The sequence below is a fragment of the Myripristis murdjan genome, chromosome 9 (genome assembly GCF_902150065.1).
Source record: "Myripristis murdjan chromosome 9, fMyrMur1.1, whole genome shotgun sequence".
In the NCBI taxonomy this organism is placed as follows: domain Eukaryota; kingdom Metazoa; phylum Chordata; class Actinopteri; order Holocentriformes; family Holocentridae; genus Myripristis; species Myripristis murdjan.
Window position 1 is genome coordinate 21,933,573 of NC_043988.1, and position 21,590 is coordinate 21,955,162.

Here is a 21,590-nt window from a genome sequence, read left to right on the forward strand (position 1 = left end):
CCGTGAGAATATACAAGGGTGGAAATTTCCTTTAATACTTCTTGTTAGCATTGTGATGCACTGTTTTACTTTGTTGCACTGCTTTGTGGCATTGCCTGTTTTTTGCTCTTTCTAGGAATACACCACGGTCTCAGGAATAACTTTGTTTCACTGTGGAATATTGTGAAGTGTAACAACAATACAGGTGAGTCGACTTGATTACAGATGGAGCCAGTATTTGTTCAAGGCTGATCTTTTTGACATCTGGAGCACTGCTTCTTAAATTGCTGTCTTAGCCTGCAAAATTATGAGTAGTTTAATTTCGCAATATTTTAATTCACTAGAAATGATTTGAATTGGACAATGTATGACTATTTTTTTTACTCTCACTCTCTCCATCATCTCCCTGATGCATGAGACCCTGGGTGAACGTTTTATCTTAAGGGGTCTGGGATCAAATGTGTGCCTTCATTTGGAGTCCTAAATGGAGCCCCATGGGTTCCATATAGGTGAGGACTCTTTAGACCAGGAGCCTTTTAAAGACTCACAACCAAGTTAAGGGCAAAACAGGGCCTGTACTTACTGAATGCTTTTGACCCAAAATGGTCATTCTCTTGATCAAAATGTGTGCCATGTAAAGATAATTATTTATACACAAGAATGAACTTTACATGACATACTCCTCCCCAAAATGTCTTTTTATAAAACAAGGTCATCTAAAAACAAACTGATTAGAGCGGTAAATGACATGAAAAGAGTCCACTGCGTCATTCATTCTCTCTGCCATATTGTATCTGCAAGTCTACCCTGAATCCTCACATCATTACATGGAATCAAAATTAACCAGATAACTGCTAATAATGATATTTTGCACAAAAGAAATCTGCAGTCATATTTTTTTTCGAATACATGCACAGCACGCAAATCCAACACGAAATAAAACTAATATTTTTTTCATGTTAAACCACATGAATAACTTGGTCAAAAGTCAAACTTGCTGTATAGGCAGGATGACTTGTGATTACAAAAAACAAATGCAAAAAACAAACAAACAGAACAATACATAACTGTCTCATAATGTCTCCAAGGGTTATATTCTTTCATTATGGCCACATATGAGATATACAGGTTTATCCTTATTGCAAACAGGTATTTGATCTCCCACCTGTCTTGAAAAAACCTGTTTTCACTGTCCACTTTTTGTCTTGATCTTGCTTTTCGGTTTTGCTAGTGAGCTGGTGAGCAAACAGCCTAACTGTCTTATGAGCTTGACAGGAGGAAGAGGGGGCGGGGCCACGCAGGTGTTTCATGGTGCTGATAATGCAGGAAGTCACAGTGCATGTTGGGTGTTTTAAGATGGGGTGGGGGGAAATCGATTCACAATAAGAATCACGATTCTTAACTTCTGTGATTTGAATCAATTCAAAAATTCCATAAATCAATTCATTAATTTTTGCATCATGGTTTTGGAGGCACAGAGAGAGAGTGTCTGTGTGTGTGTATGAGAGGGAGAGAGAGAGGGGGAGAGAGAGAGATGGATACTTCATCATCCGTGGTGCAGTGAGAAGCCAGTCAGCTGGGTGTCGGTGCAGCCAACAGTTTCGCAGCTGAAACACAGTGACCCCTCTTCCCTGTCACTCCGCTCCTCAGCTCCGGGAGGCTGCGAGGCGGAGCGGACGGACAGGCGCCCACAGTAAGCAGCACCACTGGCTCACCAGCCGCGTCTTAGCCCGGCGTATCGCCCCCGGTGCCAACCATGGGCTGTCCTCCTATCATCTGAATCAGAGATGTGGTGTTGCACTTTCTTTGTGTGTGTGGGGACTGTATCTCTCACATCTTTTCCCCCTCCGGATCTTTGTTTGTGGACGGCAGGCTGCGGCACACAACGCTCCGGTGAGTGCTGCTGGCTGCTCTTGTTATCTTTGCGTGTAGTTTTTATTCTATTGTTGTTATTTATTGTCCGCCGTGTGAGAGTCGATATGCGGACACATAGAGAGGGAGAGAGAGAGAGAGAGAGAGAAACGTGTAGCCTTTGGGTGAAACAAGAATAGCCCGATCCGTTTCTCTGGCCTGTTTTGGGTGTTTGTACACTTTTGGAAAATTGGGGGTGATCGCCTTTTTGATAAGATGTATTTATAACTGCGTCTTAATCTCACTACAGGGGCTGAGTGTTTTTGTTCCGACACAGGCGTTACTACTGTATGTAGGCACACAAAGGCAGCTGCATGAAGCCACTGTACAGAGGGGGGTGCAGCCTATTCCCATCAACTATAATTGCCCACAGCTTTGTTCATTGTATTGTTTTGATAAGTAAATAAAGTAAACCTGTTTAGAAAAAAAAAATACCATGAGAAGCCAGTCAGCTGGGATGAGACAATGGTGTACAGTGATATAGAGATTTTCTTTCCCCATCTACTATCACCAACAGTGCAGATTTGTTCGCAGCATCTTCATTTAAAACAAGTGCAGAGTGTCTAGTCCGCCCACAAATATCATGTTTACTCCCCTACAATAGGATAATAATCTATTTGTAAGCATATAAGCTCGTGTGTATGCCATTAACTCCCTAAAATAGCAAATTAAACCATTTCATCAACCCACTCAACGACACGGTGAATAATTTGGATTAACAGTGTGCATTTTTGTTGCATAAGATTAAGATATATGGATAATAGACGCGCAAAGAGCACAACAAGCGCCATTTCCAGTGGTTATGCATTATTTATAAAGTTAGCCCAGTGTTGCACCTCCCACCCCGCACCACTGTCAACTCTCTCTCTCTCTCTCTCTCTCTCTCTCTCTCTCTCTCTCTCTCTCTCTCTCTCTCTCTCTCTCTCTCTCTCTCTCTCTCTCTCTCTCTGTCATGCACTGACAGACACTGACAAGTCAGGCTGGAAGTGCACTCCTGACTGTGAGGTTGCACACAGATACAGTGCAAAGATAATAACTTTGCTGAAAAACGCCATAAATGCATTATCTGTGTAAGATGTAATTCCTTATCAGCATAGAGGCCGTTTTCAAGTATTGTGGAGGGAATGGTGTGAAATTATTATTTAATTAATTACAAAACACAGCTGAGAACCAAACCTGACTTCAAGCTGTTGACAAGGGGATAGATAGATAGATAGATAGATAGATAGATAGATAGATAGATAGATAGATAGACAGACAGACAGACAGACAGATAGATAGATAGATAGATAGATAGATAGATAGATAGATAGGTATTTTTACAGGCTTACAGATGTTTGTTTGAGCTCTTACAGCTCAGTTATCTAAAGCAGTGAGATGAACTCTGTGCTTTTCCTGACAGGTTTGAAAGATGACCAAAGTATCCTACTCGACTGGAATTAACTTTTTGAAAATAAATGTATATGAGTAACACTGCTGATGTAAACTAAATAAAAGGGAAACGTGGCCCCTTTTACTTAGAATAAAAACTATGAGATAGTGTTATGTAATGTATGATCTTTCCTAATTTAGAAAAGATTAGCAGAGTCAAAACTAGATTGTTTTCATTGAAAAAAAATACAACCCTGTTAATCTATTTCATTCATTCAAATTTTCTCCCTTATAAGAGTGTCAACAGTTCAGCAGCTTTGTATAGAAGATATGCAGACATTATTGTATTGATGTGATTATCCTCTGTAAGCGCATTAAATTGCTTGTGTAGATTAGGCTTCATGGTCATTCAGCATTACACAATATCATCCTAAACAATCATGTCATGGGCCGGCACACAGGCTCTGCTTCTGTGTAGATTGGTTTTGCCCTCGTCTTCCTTGTGTTTCTTTCCTCCTGTTTTGCCTTTTCCCTCTCTCCCTCTCTCCCCCTCCCTCCCCCCTTGCAGTAGCAGCAGTTGCAGCAGATGTGTGAGCTAATAGCGGTATCTCTCCACAGTGACCAGGGACTGCTGAAATCCCTACACTCATGAGAAGGCAACAGGAAGCAGATTACTGAGGGATTAAATGTGTGTGCACACGTATGCCGGTGTGCACACGCATACACACACTTGCACATACAGGATACCACAGTTCCAGGATTTGACCACAGTCCAAGCGACTCCAGATGAACTTGTCTGTGTGTCTGTCTGACTGACTGAGATCATGGAAGAGGAGGAGGAGCCAACAGATTCTCAGTAAATGTAATTAATTTGTAATTTAACCCCGCCCCCCTTTCTCTACCTTGCTATCAAAAGCTTTGATTGGTCAATGAGGATTAAGCACTTAAACACAGCAGAGCAGAGACAGTGAAACACACACACACACACACACACACACACACACACACACACATACACACACACACATACACAGAGAGAGAGGAGTGCAGAGGAGAGTTGACTGTCCGCCTGTCGTCCCATGATGCATCTACACGTAAGAGCAGGATCAGCCACACCAAGGGCTGTTGCTATGGATACCTCTGCCCTCGATAGTATTAATAAGACTATTACTGTTATCATAGCAATCTGAGTTTAAAGAAGATACACAGATAGATTAGACGCGCATCTCTGCAACAGACTGCAGCATCTAGAAACATCTGTGGAGGACAGACAAATATAATCAGCATCAACATCGAGCAACAAGGGGAAAATGTTGAAGGGAGGGAGAAGAAGCTGTCACTTTTATACAGTCCTTCTTGCCTGCAGTTGTTTTTCTTACAATTTAAACACATACCCATAAGAACACTGAGTAAACCAAATGTTTGATTTCTGCCCACTTGGTTTTATTTATTTCGATCCTTTCTGAGACTCCCTTTGATATTCAGTGCTCCCATGCCCTACGCACCACACCAGTAATTTCATATGGGATGCATGCTGTGTCCTCAGGCTTGGAAGTCCACGTGAACAGTGAATGGCTGGTAAAAGCCTAGTAAAAGCTTGATGTAGCAAGGATCTGCCCACACAAGGACTGGAAGAGGAGGTGGAGAGAATGCATGAAGAAACTTCTTAGGCCTGAAGGTAGTCATTTATTTTCTAGCTCACATGCTGAATGCAAATTTGAGTCTTGTCTAAATGAAAGCAGACATCCACATGCACTGATTAGTCAAAGAAAAACGAGGGTTCTGATTGGGGTTGTCGACTCATCAGCAAGATGCAACGTTGTGTGCAGAACACAATAAGAAGGTGTTGTTAATCTAGAGCTTTTGGGGATCCATCCAGCTTGAGGAAACCTGATTGATCTCCATCACACCTCTAGTCTGAGCTACCATGGCCAGACAAGACAGACAAAACACTCCTCTCTTCCTCCATGGCTTTGACCTCGGCGGTCACTTTGTCGACCTTCGACCTCTTGGCACCGGAGTCACAGGCCTGGTCCTGTCTGCGGTGGACCAGCGTACTGGACAGCGCGTGGCGGTTAAAAAGCTGGTGATGCGTGACACTGTGTCGGTAAAACACGCCCTGCGGGAGGTCAAGATCACCCGGCGACTGCTCCATGAGAACGTGGTCCGGGTCCATGAGGTTCTGGCTCCATATGGACAGCCGCTACCCCGAGACCCAACCCTGCTCAGCGCCATCTACATCGTCCAGGAGTGTATGGAGACAGATCTGGCTCGGCTCCTGGAACAAGGACCTTTATCCACAGGTACGGGGAGCAAAAGGGAAATGCATGGACAATTCACCCTAAAATAAAATAAATCAAATCAAATCAGATAAAGTAAGGTAAGGTAAGGTAAGGTAACTTTATTTGTACCTGAAGGTAGATTTGGGTTGCAGCCAGTGAGAAGGCTTTCTTCTCACAGACAGACATACAAACACAGTAAAAAACATCAACACATAGTACTACTACTACTAATAATAAAAACAGTGACAGATAAAAGTACAGCGCTGCGTGTGATCAAAGGACATGAAATAAGTTAATCAGTGAATAGATAGGTAAAATTCAGAATTGAGGCATTAAAAGATTGCAAATACACATACACACATATCCACACACATACAGTTGTCATTTATTTGGTTTGGCAACTGTTTGTTTATATATATATAAATCAAGAAGCAAAGTTTACTTAATATCTGTTATTTCTGTAGGTCTATAGGGCCTCCTGTTGAACATTACATAGGATCTGTTTTAGACTTGAATACAGTAGTGGATTTAATGAGTTTTGTACAATAGGGGAGCTTACGGTTCATGCTTATTTATCTATGTAGTCCTTCACAAAACATGTCTCGAATGAATTAAATAACAAATTAATGAGCAAAAAATAAATATGCAATTACTGACTCTGACCTTCGGACAGGTCATGCTACGTTGCTGTTCTACCAGCTGCTGAGGGGGCTCAAGTTTATCCACTCAGCAAACGTTCTGCACCGAGACCTGAAGCCTGCTAACATATTTATCAACACAGACCAATTGCTGCTCAAGATAGGAGACTTTGGGCTGGCCAGGATAGTCGACCCTCACTATTCTCATAAGGTAAGAGTGAAACACACCATACACACGCACCAACATGTGCAGAGTGTTAAATCTGCACAAAAACATTGCAGACCTCTCACCTGCACTACAGAGAGGTTCCATCTCTCCATCAACCTCTTTCATCATTCTTCAAAAATGATATCAGCAACAATATTAAGCATCAAGACAGCTGCTGTTGTTTCCATTTGTTCAAACATGAAAACATGTAAACACCTATGAGCATCCTGTTAGTCTTCTCTATTGCCTCATGTTTCTATTTAAGTTATATATTACAGTAATTAGTTAAAAGCTTTTAGACCTTTGTCCACACTGTTAGGCTATCGGCTGTATTGTTTTTTGCAACAGAGCAAGATTTTTAATTTTGAGACTCCCTTTTCCCTTTCCCAAAATCAATTTCTGTGTCTTTTTTTGGGGAATTATCTATTTGTATAGTAAACCATTAACATAAATTGTGATATATTCAAAGAACAGAGCCAGTGAAGTTGATGAAGTCAGTGAAGACTTGTTCTCCTCTTTCTATTTTTCAGGTTGTGTGGGCAGTCTGCCAACAAAGTGGGGCTGCTGCTGCTGATCGATGAATATAGGCAGAATAATATTAAACGTTATTGCTCTCTGTCATTGTTTTTTATCAGGGTAGAGATAGTGGCTTCCCAGACCCTGGCCTTTTGTCGTTATCAGACAGCGGCACAAAAATTGCCTAGCAGTGGAGGGGATATTGCTTAGGAAGACTCCATAGAAAATCAATAGGTTTACATACAGTTTATGATTAAACTGATCATCCATGATCCGAATTGTGTTTGTCCGTCCATATATCTGTCAAACTCGACATCTGATTTCTGATTTGTACAAAACTTGGAGACATGATGCATTTTGGCTTTTAAAAATTACGCGATTGTTTCAGTTTTGCTCAAGGGATGACTGCATCATTCATGTCAAACAGCATGTGTGCTCTTGCCTTGTTTCCTTTTGTACGCATGTGAGCGCACATACATTCATTATCTTCTGCCTTCTCTTAGTCTCTCTAACCTTTGCATATATGGAAACAACCACCTTATCATCTCCTGGATCACTGATTGGAAAATTGCAGCCTTAACAAATAGTAACTCTACAACTTAGCCAAAGATGGCTCATCCTATTACACATCCTCATGACCAGCGCTGTCAGCCTGTGTTTGTCACAGCAGGCCTCCTCTCTAGTTCCAACCCTGCTTTTAAAATCATCTTTGCAGCCTTGGTATCAAGCTGGACACTAATCAAACTCTATGATTAACCTGTCCATTGTGGATGATGAGCTCTGAGAGATTAATGTGACAATTTAGTCCTCCATTGTGCTGCTTTATTATGGACAAAGAACCTAGAGTAATACTGTAACACTAGCAGGGCAGGATGTGTGTATATATATATATATATATGTGTGTGTGTGTGTGTGTGTGTGTGTGTGTGTGTCTGTGTGCGTGTGTGGAGCTCTTGTGAAAGGCAAGCTTTGTCAGCTGAGAGCTGGGGACTAAGCATCAACAGGGTGAAGACACAGGGGGTGGAGGATGAGGGTGAGAAATATTGAGTCATGGAAGGGTGAGAGGAAGTGAAACAGGGAGAAAACTCAGAGGTGAAAAGTGGAAAGGGAGAGAGAAAGGAAGGTGGAGAAAAAGAACAAGGGTTAGAAACGGACAGAGTAGAGAGGTTAGAGAGTGCACGAAAGAGAGTGAGAGAGGGATTGTAGTTTGGGTTGTACGGGACAGCAGAAACATGGCATCCCACACCAGAATAGGGCAGATTTCTAAAACAGCTACATTACTGTTTTGTTTAACTGTGTCTAATTCTCTCCTTACTCTCTCTGTTCCTCAAAGCAAGACCGAGAGAAAGACAGACAGATGTGGATTCACATGCATGTGTTTGTGCGTGTGTATGTGTTTGTGTATCTACGCTGCTACAGTGTGTACCTATACCTACTGTGCTCTGTGTGAGTGAGAACAGAATGTTCAGGGCTGAACTGAACGGAGACAGTAATGATTCATGGATAGATAGATAGATAGATAGACAGACAGACAGACAGACAGACAGACCGACAGACAGACAGACACATAGATAGATAGATAGATAGAGAGATAGATAGATGCAGCAATCCCTCATGAAAGTTTAGAAAACTTTAAATAATTTTTTTGCTTTATGAGTCATTCAAATTTTAAGTTTTAAATTTATTTTACAAATCCAGTCCTCCCAGTTTGGACTTTATTTATGTTTTGATATGTTGTGATGAATTTTAATTATTTATTTTTTTCAATTAAACTGAGGCTGATATGTTAATACACAGACTGACAGTATGTGTGAGCTGTAAACAAGCATAATTAGCATAATTACACTGCAAATACTTTGGTTGTGGTGTTTATGATGAGGGAGGCTTTCAACAAGCCAGCAAGTCCCTCTTGTTTAATAAAAGCCATGTGTTTGCATATATTTTATGCATAAGCTATATACACATGCATATTAACCGGGGCTTTAACAATATGTATTTAAAGCCCAGATTGTATTTTACTTTGGTTAGATACTGTATGCATCAGGCTTTTTTGCCCTAATTACATGTACCAGCCTTCACGAATTCATAAATGACAAACAGGAGGCCCATGTGCACATTACGCTCTAATTGTTGCTAATTTTAAAGGACTGCACCGGACTGACAACAGTATTAATAAGGCCTGAATTGTTTTTAGTGAGAAACTGGGATTTAGTTATTTGAAAGTGTGCCTAACTTAATCTTATCTGTCAGTCAGCAGTAACACAGGTTGTCACTGTTCATTAGCATTATTTATGCTTGTGTATATTTGGTGCTAAGTGTGAGATGATGACGGTGCTATTTGTGATGCAGTGTTGACACCAAGCAGATGCCTGGGTTGCATGTGCAAGCACTATCTGTCTTATCATTATGTAAATCAAAACTGCCGTAATACCATGCTGGACAGTTACACGTGCTTGTCTAGGTTTATGAACACTAACACGTCCCCTGCTCTGAAGGAACAGGGAGGAAATATGAGCCCGGATCTTATTGCACTCTCCCCTCACTGATTCACATCACCTCACTCTAACTGCTTTCAAAATCCCCTCTGCCTCTCTCCTGAGATCTTATTGTCTTTCTTTTCCTAGCACCTTGATCACATACCATCCGCCTGTGGTCACGGGAGTGTTGTCAGGGAACTATGACTTTGCAGAGCCGTCTGTTTGACGAGCTGTCCAGAAGTGCCGCTTCTCTGACAACAAAGACAAACATTTACCGAGGCAAAGAGAGATGACAGAGGTTGAGAGGAGAGAGAGGGAAAACAGAAAGAGCGAAAACATTATTTGTGATGTGAGTTGAGGTTATTTACCGTCGATACTGGCTGGAGCTTAGTGCTTGTGTGTGTGTATGTGTGTATGTGTGTGTGTGTGTGTGTGTGTGTGTGTGTGTGTGTGTGTGTGTGTGTGTGTGTATGCGCATGTGTATGTGTTTATGTGTCTGAATCTAACTCATCACCTACTGAGACAGCCCTGCATCTGCCCAGAAATTATTCATGACCTGAGTGAAGGACAAAAAAGAAAGAAGAGGTGGAGAGAGGGAGGGAAAAAAGGGAGAGAGGGAGGAAAAGCAAGAAAAAAAGGTGGGATGAAAGGAGCAAGGGAGGGAGGCAGAGACAAGGATGGAGGAGTATAAAAGTTAAAATGAACAGAAGGGAACTAACTGGCAAGAAGAGAAGGAGGAAGCTGAGATAGAGGTGAGAAAGAAGGTGAAGTAAGCAGGGTGATGGAAAGAGTGATGAGGCTTGAAGTGTGAAGAGAAAAGGAAGGCAAGGAAAGGAGGCATAGTTGGTAATGATAATAGAGAGGAGAAACAATTGTGCCCATGAGAAGTTGAGAATAAAGAAGAGGGAGGAGAAAAGAAGGGCTGTTGATACCTGGAGGAGCAGGTTGGAGGGGAAATGAGAAATGAAAGGAGAGAACGACAGTAGACATTTAACCATAGAGCAGAATATGATGGCCTGCACCAGTGAAAATCTATTATAAGTACCGCGCCAAAATGAAAGTTGAGATGACGTCCCTATGTGTCCATCAGTGGGCTTGGAGTGTGAATCTTCATCTTTCTCAGTTCAAAACAGTGTCCAGTACTTTTTAAATATGATTTTCTTTTCCAGTAACATAATATTACATTGTTAAAACTCTTGGGTTTGATACTTATAGAACTGCAAATCAAGAAGGGAAGAACTGCAAGGAGAATGTGAAGAAGAGTGATGAGTAAGGCAGGGGAAGGTGGGAGGGAGCGAGGAAGGACGGGACAGAGAGAAAGAGGAGTCGGGTGTGGATGTTTGTCTTAACATCATTACACACTGAGCGGCAGTTTCTGCTCCGTCATCTATTGGCATGCAGCCGAGGACAGGGAACAAGGAGAGAGGGCACGGAGGGGGGAAAGAGAGGGATGGGGGAGAGAGAGGACAGAAAACAAGGTAGAGAGAGGGCAGAGGAGGCATGGAGAGAGAGCGAGAGAGAGAGAGAGAGAAGTGTAGGTGGGAATGTAGTGAAGTAGAGGACTGAAAAGGGGTGCAAAAGTTCCGTGAGGGGTACCTGAGATGGAGGGGTGGACGATAAATGGAAAGAGGGGAAAGGAGAACATGGAAGGGGCAGAGGGCCAAAGAGAACAAGTGGTAAGTGGATGGTAAGAGAGGACATGTGTTAATAAGAGACATTAGGAGAGAGGAGGTCCAGGGAGCTCATCACCTCTACCCCTCAGCAGCTTCTTCTTGCTTATAAATCTCTCCATGGCTCAGCCCCTCCCTACCTATCCAAGCGTCTCCATCCCAACACACCTACACATGCTCGCTGCCTTCCTCTGCTGTCCATCTACTCTCCACTCCTTCCAGGCTACACACTATGGGTGACAGGCTTTGGCCCTAAGCTCTGGAGTGCTCTCTCTCTCTCAGGGTGTACGCCAGTGCCAATTTGTTGATTCTTTCAAGGTGCAACTGAAAACTGAAAACCTGTTTAGATTCGCCTTTCCTGGCACTTTGTATTGTGTATATTGTGAGGAATCTGCGTATTATAAAAGCATTATTTTATCTGTATATTTAATTTATTTTGTTGATTGAGTGGATAAAAGTGAAAGAGAGTGCCAACTATAGCAAAAAAAAAAAAAAAAAAAAAAAAAAAAAAGCCATTGGACTATATAATATACTTGGTTGGTATGCGTCTTATTATATGCCTGGCTGTGGCTCCTGGCCATATGCAGAAATATATATTGTATCTGTTGTAGTTCAGCCTTTTAAAAGTAAGGCAGACGTGAGCCTTGTCAGAGCAGTATTAATGAGAGGCAGTGTGCTTTTATACAGCGGAGCAAACCAAAGCATCAAAGGCCCGGTGAAACTCAGTAATTGGAGGTAGAGGGAAAGAGGAGAAGGTTTTCTACTTGTACATCAGGATATGTGTGGTGTATATCTAGAGGCCAGTTTTTAGTCTTCACGCAGCTGACATTACAAATGATGAATTCTCTGCAGGTTTAAATCAAAATATCCTCTTTTGAGCCCAGTTTTACTTTTTGTAGTGAATATTACCTATTGCATATGTTTGCCTTTGAAATGGCTGATGGATTGTAATTGCGTATAAACAGAACTGCTCACACCCACATAGATGAATTTGTGCCCCTTAATGGTATCACTGTACCCATTTTGTTGCATCCTAATCATTAATAATAAGTACAGCACACCTCCCATCGCTTTCTCTCTCTCTCTCTCTTCTTCTTCTCCTTTTTTTTCCATCTCTCACCCTGCCTCTCACCCTTTCTGCCTCTGCAGGGCTATTTGTCTGAGGGTCTGGTGACTAAGTGGTATCGCTCCCCACGTCTGCTCCTGTCCCCCAACAACTACACCAAGGCCATAGACATGTGGGCCGCTGGCTGCATACTGGCCGAGATGCTCACTGGACGCATGCTCTTTGCAGGTACCCATCTGTAAATGCACTGAGACTCCACTGTATAGGATTATAGTTTGTTTTTAAATAATCCTGTCATGTCCTTGGGGTAGAACCACGCTGCCTGACATCATTGATCTTAGATGATTTGACGCAATTACATGTCATTGCATCAGGAATACCCTGCAGAAATGTCCTTTCAAAAAGTCGTCTTTTCAGTAATTGAGAAAAACTGGTTGACTTCTCCAGTCACCTCCTGGTAATTATGACATTTTTGACACATCTGCTGGCTTATTGATAGTTTGGCTTGGTTCCAGGGTCATGAGGAAATATTACCTACTCTTGGGTGGCAGTGACATCTGTCTGCTGAAGTAATTAAAGATGAGAGACGATTGAAAAGCAAAATTTGATATGCACAGTCCTTAGAGGACACTAACGATATGATGATGTAGTAAAGTCCTACTAAACCTGGTACGTTTCACCTCACCTGTCCTGTGTGGATAGGAGGGTGGCGGTGGCAATTCATGCCAAAAAAAAAAAAAAAAAAAGACCAAAACAGAGTGAAAGTGAGGAAAAATACTTAGTTACCTTCATTTTAATTATCCCATGTCCTGACTAAAGGAAACAGAAGGGGATAATATTGCTTAGTAATGTCTATGGCTCTGAAATGTAAACTAGAGTCATGACATTTGGCCCTTGAAAAACACAAAAATAATCACCAATGTTTACCTTTGGTTAGCAGTATCAGATTTCTCTGATACAAGCTAAATGGATACAAGCCATGTGTGTCCTGGACTAAATAAATTTTCCATTGCAGAATCAGATTTCTCAGTATCCTGGTATAACTTAGCAAAAGATGTTGATGTAAAGTTACCCAAATTATTATAACTGAAATGTGACTGATGCCCTTTTAAAAAAAAAACTCTCTGGTTGTCAACAGAATCAAACAGATTTAGATTCCCATCTATGCCCTGGTGTAAATGATGTCTCATAAAACGAGGTTTTATTGATGAGGTGGCCCATAGCCTGTCAGACAGTAGCCAGCTAGCTGCTTGCCAAACCAGCCAAAATATCTGCCCTAATTGTGCCTGGGTGCCAGAGTTTCAACACTGGAGTTTTGCTCCCTGTTGACAGAAATATTTGTATGCAGCTGATGACACAATTATATGAAATGTTAGTCTCTTACTCCTACAAGCTTTATATCATTGAACCACCAAACTCTAAAAAACGTGTTGCTTGTGTAAGAAAATACCATCAAACTTAAGTTAAAATCACTTCATTGGATCCGGCAAAGATGCAAAATGTGCACCACAAAGCTGCTTCAAACGAGAAGGGTGACGTCAAGTGTGAGCTAAGAAGAGTTTCTGTTTCTAGAGTGTCCTCCACCAAAGACACTTTATTCTCTCACTGCAGGCAATTTCTTTGCCTGACCAGAATAACAATGACGATAGAGAAATGCTTGCTGTCTGAAGCAGATGTAGTTCCTCCCGACAGCATGGACTGACCTCCACCAGCTCTCTCCAGCAGGAGACATGGTGCCATCAGTTCTTTGGTGTCCCCAGAGGAACATTTTGTTAAAATTTCAGACAGACTGAATGTGAGAGATGTTTGCCTTGCTTTTTCACTTGACCTTGAGAGTTTACAAAAGTGGATTTTCCATTACATTTAGTTCAGCAGAGGGGACGTTGGTCACGCATTCTCATCTTGTTTGAAATACATCGTGTCCCTCCCTCCCTGAGGTGAATGTGTTGTTGGAGCACCCCCTGCTGGTGTGAATGAAGTCAGTGACAGAGCTTAGCAGAGTTTACAAATCAGAATAAGAATAATAATAGGAAAATAATTGTGACATTTAAAGTGATTATCTTACTTTACAGTCTTAGGTTAATAGACAATAGACTTATTATGTAACTGAAAATAATTTACTGTGGACTTAATGTATTTTGTCCTGTCTGTATTTCTACTTTTATTGTACATCCTTTTTTTTTTTTTTTTTACAAGGTATTTTTGTTTGATTGTAGCTATAATTGGTTCTCTATCTCTTCCTGCTTGTGTTTGATTGGTCTGTCCCCCTCCTCAGGTGCTCATGAGCTGGAGCAGATGCAGCTGATTCTTGACACGGTACCTGTGCTGAGAGAGGAGGACAGGCAGGATCTCCTACAGGTGATGCCTCATTCTTTTATCCTGAAAGAAATGTGGATATTATAGTACAGCAACATGGCAGCCATGTTTAAAACTCAATATTCTAATCCAAAGGATGCTAAAAAGCCTCACACATTTAGAATGATAGCTCACGTTTTTACCTCTCATCCTCCTCCAGGTGATGCCTTCATATGTCAATCATGGGTGGAGAGTGAAAAAAACGTTGTCTGAGCTGCTGCCTGAAGTGGATGCTATGGGTGAGTGGAGGGGAAGGACAGCGTGATGGAAGGGGGAGTAAGGTGAGGCAGTGAGGAGGAGGATGAGAGAAAAGGAGGGAGTGAAGAGGGGGGAAAAGAGGGAAGACAGGACTCAGGACCTTCTTTTACCTGTGACATGAGGAAACTGCAATGAGAATGAGAAGAATGAAGGAATGACAATAAAAAAAATAGGGCTGTGGAGGTTAGGCGCTGCCGTTTTGTGTGACACAAAAATGAATGGCAGGGGTATATGAGCTATAGAAAGGTTAAAAAATAACCATATACTTAATGGCAGCTGCTTTTTATCTCTGAAACATTTAAATGTAGTATGTAGTTTGTCCCCGGTCCCATACCTCTTGTACTAACTCAAACCTACTCCCTCTCTCCCCTCCACTCAGCTGTGGACTTCCTGGAGCGCATCTTGACCTTTAACCCTGTGGATCGTCTGACGGCAAAATCGGCACTGTCCCACCCGTTCCTCAAGCAGTACTCCTGTCCACAGGACGAGCCCGTCTCGTCATATCCATTTCGCATCGAGGATGAACTGGAGGATAGCCTCATCACTGAGCAGAGTCACAGCCACAGCAACAGCAACAGTCAGGCTTCCAGCATCCACTGGGATAGGTGGGTAGATTGAATATTTATGCACTGGTTGTTTAGCTGGACGGTTTATTTGTTTGCCCATTTTTTTTTATATCTCATTTCAATTCACAGGGTTAGTGCAACATCCATGATATCAGTTCTCGAGAGATGCAATAATTTGTCCTTACAATGAAAACCACGATTCTGTACTGAAAATTCTACATTACAAATGGGTTTACTGTAATTTTGCATTGTGTTCAATTTTTTTAACCTGTATTACACAGCTTTGTCTGCTTAGCCGCTGATGCTATTCTTGGGTCTATTATTTCTCGATAACAGGCTGCTGTTTCACATCTAGTTCACAGTCAAGTCTCCTCCATATTAGTAATTTCTAATAAAATAAACTAGTGGCACCTTGCATCAAAAAGATGTCACTCAGCCACTTGGTTAATAAAGACAAACACTTGGCTTACCTGCTGTGGGTTACAAACATGAAACTGTTGTGCAGTCTCACATTTTTTTTACTTGGAGATTTCAAAACCCTTAACTGCTGGTGAGAGGCTCAACAGTAATCTCACTGGATTTTCTTACATTACTGTACTGTACTTGTAGTTCTACTACAGTGAAGCATCGGGTGACACCTACAAGTGTTTCTATGGTTTCAGTCCTGCTGAACTATTTTTGGCAGAGGCCATAAATCACACATTCATTCACCCTCCAGTCAAACATTGGAGGTTTACTGCTCAGAAACGTGTATGATGACATTAGATGAGTATTAGGACCACCTTACTAAGCTGTACCTTGTCAATGACCAGGTGAATCCCTTGGTCAGTCTGTTTCATGGAAAGTGAAATACAGTATTGCTTTAAGAAAAAAAGCAAGTGAGACTGGGCACAACTAATATTCTTGTATACGCACAACAAACTTATTTTCCAGGACATACATTTCAGGATTTTTGATTTCTATTTCTATTTCAGATTATTTAAGAAACTACACATCAAGTAAAAAACAGATTTTTTTCTGCATTTAAGACAGATACCAAATAATTAATCCACTCCCTTCTCCGGGTATGACAACAGTTTGTCAACAGATGTGTGCTGGCGGCAGTCGGGGGGTGGGTGTCGTTGTATGCCCCCCAGCCGCATCGCCTCTGACCTGGGAGACACCACCGAGGACGAGGAGGTGCAGAGGGACCCCCGTGCCACTTCCACATCACTGTTAGAGGAAGCACAGGTTGGCTGCACATTTTCCATAAACCCTGTGTTATGGAAGGAGGTTGTTAGATCCTGTCCACCCTCCGTGCTTGGCATCACTCAGTGTGCATTTGTTTGCTCTTTTTTTACTGAAGAGGATAAAAATGTTAGAAATTATTTTTTCATAGGCTCTTCACTCCTTTCATCCTCTTCTATTGTGAAACGGTTTTAGCTGGAAGAAGCTCCTTCCTTCTTATTTGTTGCTGAATAATGCCACATTGTTTTTGCAAAATCCAATCTTGTGTCACAAAATGCGATGTAGGGGCTGGTAGAGGCTGATATTCTTGTCAGTAATGACCTTGTTTCTTTAAAGGCAGACTATGCAGTTTTAAATGGGAGGGCACACCACTTTGTTTATTAATGTTAAGGATGAGGCTGAGGAAGGATAAAAAGCATGAGGTCCATGCCAAGACTAATAACCCATAGAATTAATGGAACATTTTTAAATGCCTGTCTTGAACCTAATGTTTTGATGTCAGATAACAAACTGAAATTGCTAGAAGTGCAGTTCTCCCCAGCATAATTCAAATTTAATCTTATCTCCACCTTCCTCCTTAATCATCCTGCCTTACCCCTCTCACCTACCCCCTCTGCACAGGTTGACCCACGTAAATATTCCCACAGCAGCTCGGCAGAACGCTTTCTGGAAAACTCCCACCCATCTCTGGATCGGGCCTGTGGTATGGGATACGCCGAGCTAGACTGTGGCCGCTCCTGTGACTACAAAGTGGGCTCTCCCTCGTACCTGGATAAGATTGCATGGAGGGAGGGCAAGCCGCAGCACTACTCAGAGCCTAAGCTGATCCTGGATCTGTCTCACTGGAAACGCAACAGTAACAACCTGCCGGTCCCCGCTGAGCCTATAGGAGGCAGCATGGAGGACCTCGGAGAGACAAAGGAAGAGGAGGAGAAAGAGGAAGAAGAAGAGGAGGGGGAAACAGGGGATCTGTTCCAGGAGATTTCTCGCTGGGTGGAGAGCACCCAGTCGCGTCTCCACTCGCACAGCCCCAGCCCTCCACCGGAACCCCTCTCGCCTTCCTGCTACACCTCCTCTCCCCCTCTGCCCCTCTCCCCAGTTGACCTCCCTGCTCCAGTCTTAAAGCAATACTCAGATGGTGTTGGGCACCCGTCGGCTGATTATGACAGACTGAGCCCTCTTCCTTTTGTCACCTCCTCCTCTAACTCTCTCCCTTCGCTCCTACCCTCATCTCCCACCTCCCTGCTTCCCCCCCGGTCACCTCAATCAACCTCTCCTCCCACCTCGCCTCTTTTTCCTCCACGAGAGTCTCCACCTCTTTCTTCCACCTCATCCCACTTCCAAGCAGTCGATGATGATTCCTTGGAGTCACTTCCTGTCAAAGAGGAGCAGAAGCTGTTTGATCTGGATGTGTTTATCTCTCGAGCACTGAAACTGTGCAGGCAGACTGAGGAGAAGGTAGACAGAAAGAGAGGAAGACAAGGAGGGAGGAAAGAAGAAGGCAAACCGGCACACATTAATCGAAGGGTGCCCAGGTTTCCAGAGCACAGGCCTCCACCACCACAGACTCCCAACTCGTGATGTTGAAGTTCAGCTCCAAGGCCACCGCAGGTACAGCGTAGTACTTGATTGCATTTCCAAATGCCCACAGTATTTTACATGGTGGGTATCATTTACTAAATACGGTTATGCTGCTTATAGGTTAGACCTGAGTCTCAGTCTTGGTACAGGGTCTATTGCAATGGCACGTTTCGTAACTAAAACCCTCACTTGAACGTGAAATTCTGCTGCTTTGCCTAGAGGTGCTTTCAGGCAATAAAAATGAGAGGTGAAAAAAGCATTGCAGTTCAAAGTAACAAAGAGTGCTCAAATTTGCAGCATACAAAGGAGTTCTTCTATTACCTTGTGATAGTGATGGTGTGCTATTACCAGTCAAGGGAAAGATATGCTTGACTTGACTGACAGCGACTTATTCTGTCACAAAAAAACCTCTGCAAATGACTGACAGCGAGCAGTCGGTTTGATAGGTCGGCCTACTGTGTACTGCATTACAATAACTTGCAGAGAGGGTTCACTACCTCTCTGGTTTCAGTTTTCATGAGATCTGTTTTTCTAAACATGATGCCCACCTGTGGTTCAGTCAGTCATTTTTTTCAAATGTTAAACAGTCTTCTGCCACTGAAATTCACCAAATAATAAGTGACAAGAGAATTTTTCTTTTATTTGTCAGCTGATTTTTTTTTTCTTATAGACACAACATGGAGTCTGAATGTATTTACTGATAAACAGCTGGTCATTATCTGCCACTGGGTCAATCATAAGAATACTGATGTTATATTATTCACTGTTTTAATGCTCCCATAGTGACTAATAGAGCACTGTCACTGCAGTTTGCCTTGTATAAAATCCAAAACTTTGTAATTATATTTAATGCTATAGTATTATTTCTGAAGATAATTGTTGCTAATAGTCTTTGCTGACTGCTGGAGCACAAATTTTCATTAATGTCGAGTGTGTTTTAATTTGCTTAAATGTGGAGTGGTATGTGATAATTATAGCTATTGAGCAAACTTGGCTTTAGTTTGATGGTGAGCTGTTTTAACTATCACGTAAGTGCAAATCCTGTCTGCCTGATGCACCAAACGAGGTCATCGTCTTCTGTATTCTTACTGTGTGTCTGAAAAGATACTGTTTGCCTCTGTATTAGTCAGCTATATATCTGTCTCCATTTTGCTCAATTATATTTTAGCCACAGAAAGGAATAGGCTAAATGCAAAACAATGGGACATACAGTATATTTTAAAGCACTATTACACCCTTTGGAGAATGTAATTCCTTTGCAAACTTTTATAGAGAACAATTGACATGCTGCATACCTAGTGCTTCTAAGTATTAACCATATACATATATGGGATGGAAAATAAAAAGCATATATTTTTGAAATACTTTTCTATCCAGACTGTTAGACAGTAGACCCTCAGAATGTCCCTTATTCTAACATCCAATGTCTCCTCGCCAAGGTAATCATATCAATATTCAGAACAGATGCAATGTATTACTGCATAAAGGTTTTACATACCTGCTGGCCTGTGCCTAATACATTATCAATCAAGCCCATGTAGAATTTACCACACTCATCCAAATGTTAATAAAAAGTGATAGTGGCTATATAGACATGGCATCAAAACACTCATGCAAGGCTAGTGCCAAAAATACAGTTTCAAATATAAGTTTCATCCCCAGTGCCCAATATTCTTTATTTTAACATGAACTCAGTATTCAGTCACAAACTGTGGGCTCAAGTCATTCCAAGTCTCACTGTTTAACTTGTAAAGCTACACTTTGGCTCTACATAGAAAACAAACTGAGAGCCGCTATCCAGAGCAGGGGCTCCAGCAAGGGAGGGCCATAGCCACAAAACAGAGATGTCGAGGAAACACTGCCAACACAGCTACAACACCTCAAAAGAAGTTATCCATCATTTGTACAAAGGGCCAATTGTCTTTTAGTCCAATATTTCATGCCCATTCAGAGTTATGCTCCAATCTTTCAATTGGTTTGCACCAACTGTATTGTACCACTCCATTTGTAACCACCAACTATACAAGCTACATGCAGAACACTTGGATGGCTGTAGCCATATAAGAGTACCAGTCTTTGTAAATTATTTACTACCATAAGTAATAACAGCCTCAGGATTCTTTCCATCTCACAACAAACACACCTATTATACACACTGTAGCCAGCTAGTGTACACAGGTTATAGCAGATCATCATTTGCACAACATAGTATGACTTCCCTAAAGGTTTGAGCCATACATACTGTAAACTTAATGTGAGACATGTTAACAGTACAAGCTGTTGTGATCAAATCAAGGTATATTCTTAACTCTTTGCAACAGACATAAAGCACATAATGATTTTGACTCACTAGCACAGTCAGGAAGGCGGGCCTGTTTTCCTCTGTAACACATGAAACAATACCATTATCAGTTTCACTCAGTAACGTATGTCTGTGGTCACAGCCACACCCGGATGGGGTTGCTGGATTAACTGGCCATAAGGAAGACAAAAGCATTTATTGTTTGATTAAGCAAAATGTGCAAATTTTGTCTGTCCTCTGCTCCAGAGTCATTTATTCAGTACTCCAGGCAAGCTAATTGAAAGGAATTTAGTTAATTATTGATACAGGTCTGGTCACATTTTGCATCAGACACTTTCCTCTGCAGGTAACATAATAGCCAGCAATAATATCAGTGACATATAATACAAAAATAACACATATGGTTGCTGAGCCTAAGTACTTTCTTTAAAGTGTGTGAGTAATGTAGAAAATGTGCCTCAGTACACCTCGATGCTTCCAGCTTGCTGAATGTAACATATTCTTTCTCTCCTGCATGGCTTTTGGAACTGTCAAAATAGCTCAGACTGATGTTTTTACTATGTGTCACTTTGTGAACCAGTTAAATGTTAGTGGGTTTTGTTTTTCTTTCTTTTGTACTCACATGCTTTAAGGAAGCTTCGGCTTTTCACTGGAGAAGAACTGTGAGGTTTTTAATGGTCAATAAAGATAGACATATCTCCTTTTGCAGTTTTCGTTTTTGCTGAAAAATATGTAATAAAACACTATTAAAACTATTCTTTGATATGAGTTCTTTTTTGTCTCTGTGTGTTTGCTAAGGATAGATGAGTATTGGATAAAATACTGCTCACACTAGTCATTTCAAGGTGTTTTATATTCAGTTTGACTGGCTTTGATTGCTCATGCCAGCACTACAGCGAGAAATGGGGTAGACCTCTTAAATGTAATTTAGCAGACTTTGGATACACCTGACCTTTAGAGTGAATCTGGGCGTGCAACTGGCAGAAATGAATGGCATAATCTGTTTCAGCAGTCAGTGGGTACACTGACTCACAGTGACTATTTATGTTTCAAATTAAACAAAGAGGGTATCTAAAAAGTCACTGTCACTGAATAAAAAAAATTCAAAACAACTGTCTATAACTATGCATATATGAAAACATAGTAAGGGAGTCATTTATCCCAAATTTGATTTTCAATAGCA

At 41.7% G+C, this 21,590-nt stretch overlaps 1 protein-coding gene across 1 annotated transcript; it reads left to right on the forward strand.

The window, feature by feature from the left end:
- Window positions 1-1,507: 1,507 nt before the first annotated feature.
- Window positions 1,508-21,162, forward strand: mapk4 (mitogen-activated protein kinase 4). Its single transcript, XM_030060926.1, has 9 exons — window positions 1,508-1,872; window positions 3,880-5,564; window positions 6,217-6,392; window positions 12,202-12,346; window positions 14,394-14,476; window positions 14,634-14,712; window positions 15,111-15,336; window positions 16,374-16,527; window positions 17,146-21,162. Exons 2-9 carry the CDS (start codon window positions 5,189-5,191, stop codon window positions 18,103-18,105), a joined length of 2,199 nt encoding a protein of 732 aa, XP_029916786.1. The 5' UTR covers window positions 1,508-1,872; window positions 3,880-5,188; the 3' UTR covers window positions 18,106-21,162.
- Window positions 21,163-21,590: the final 428 nt, after the last annotated feature.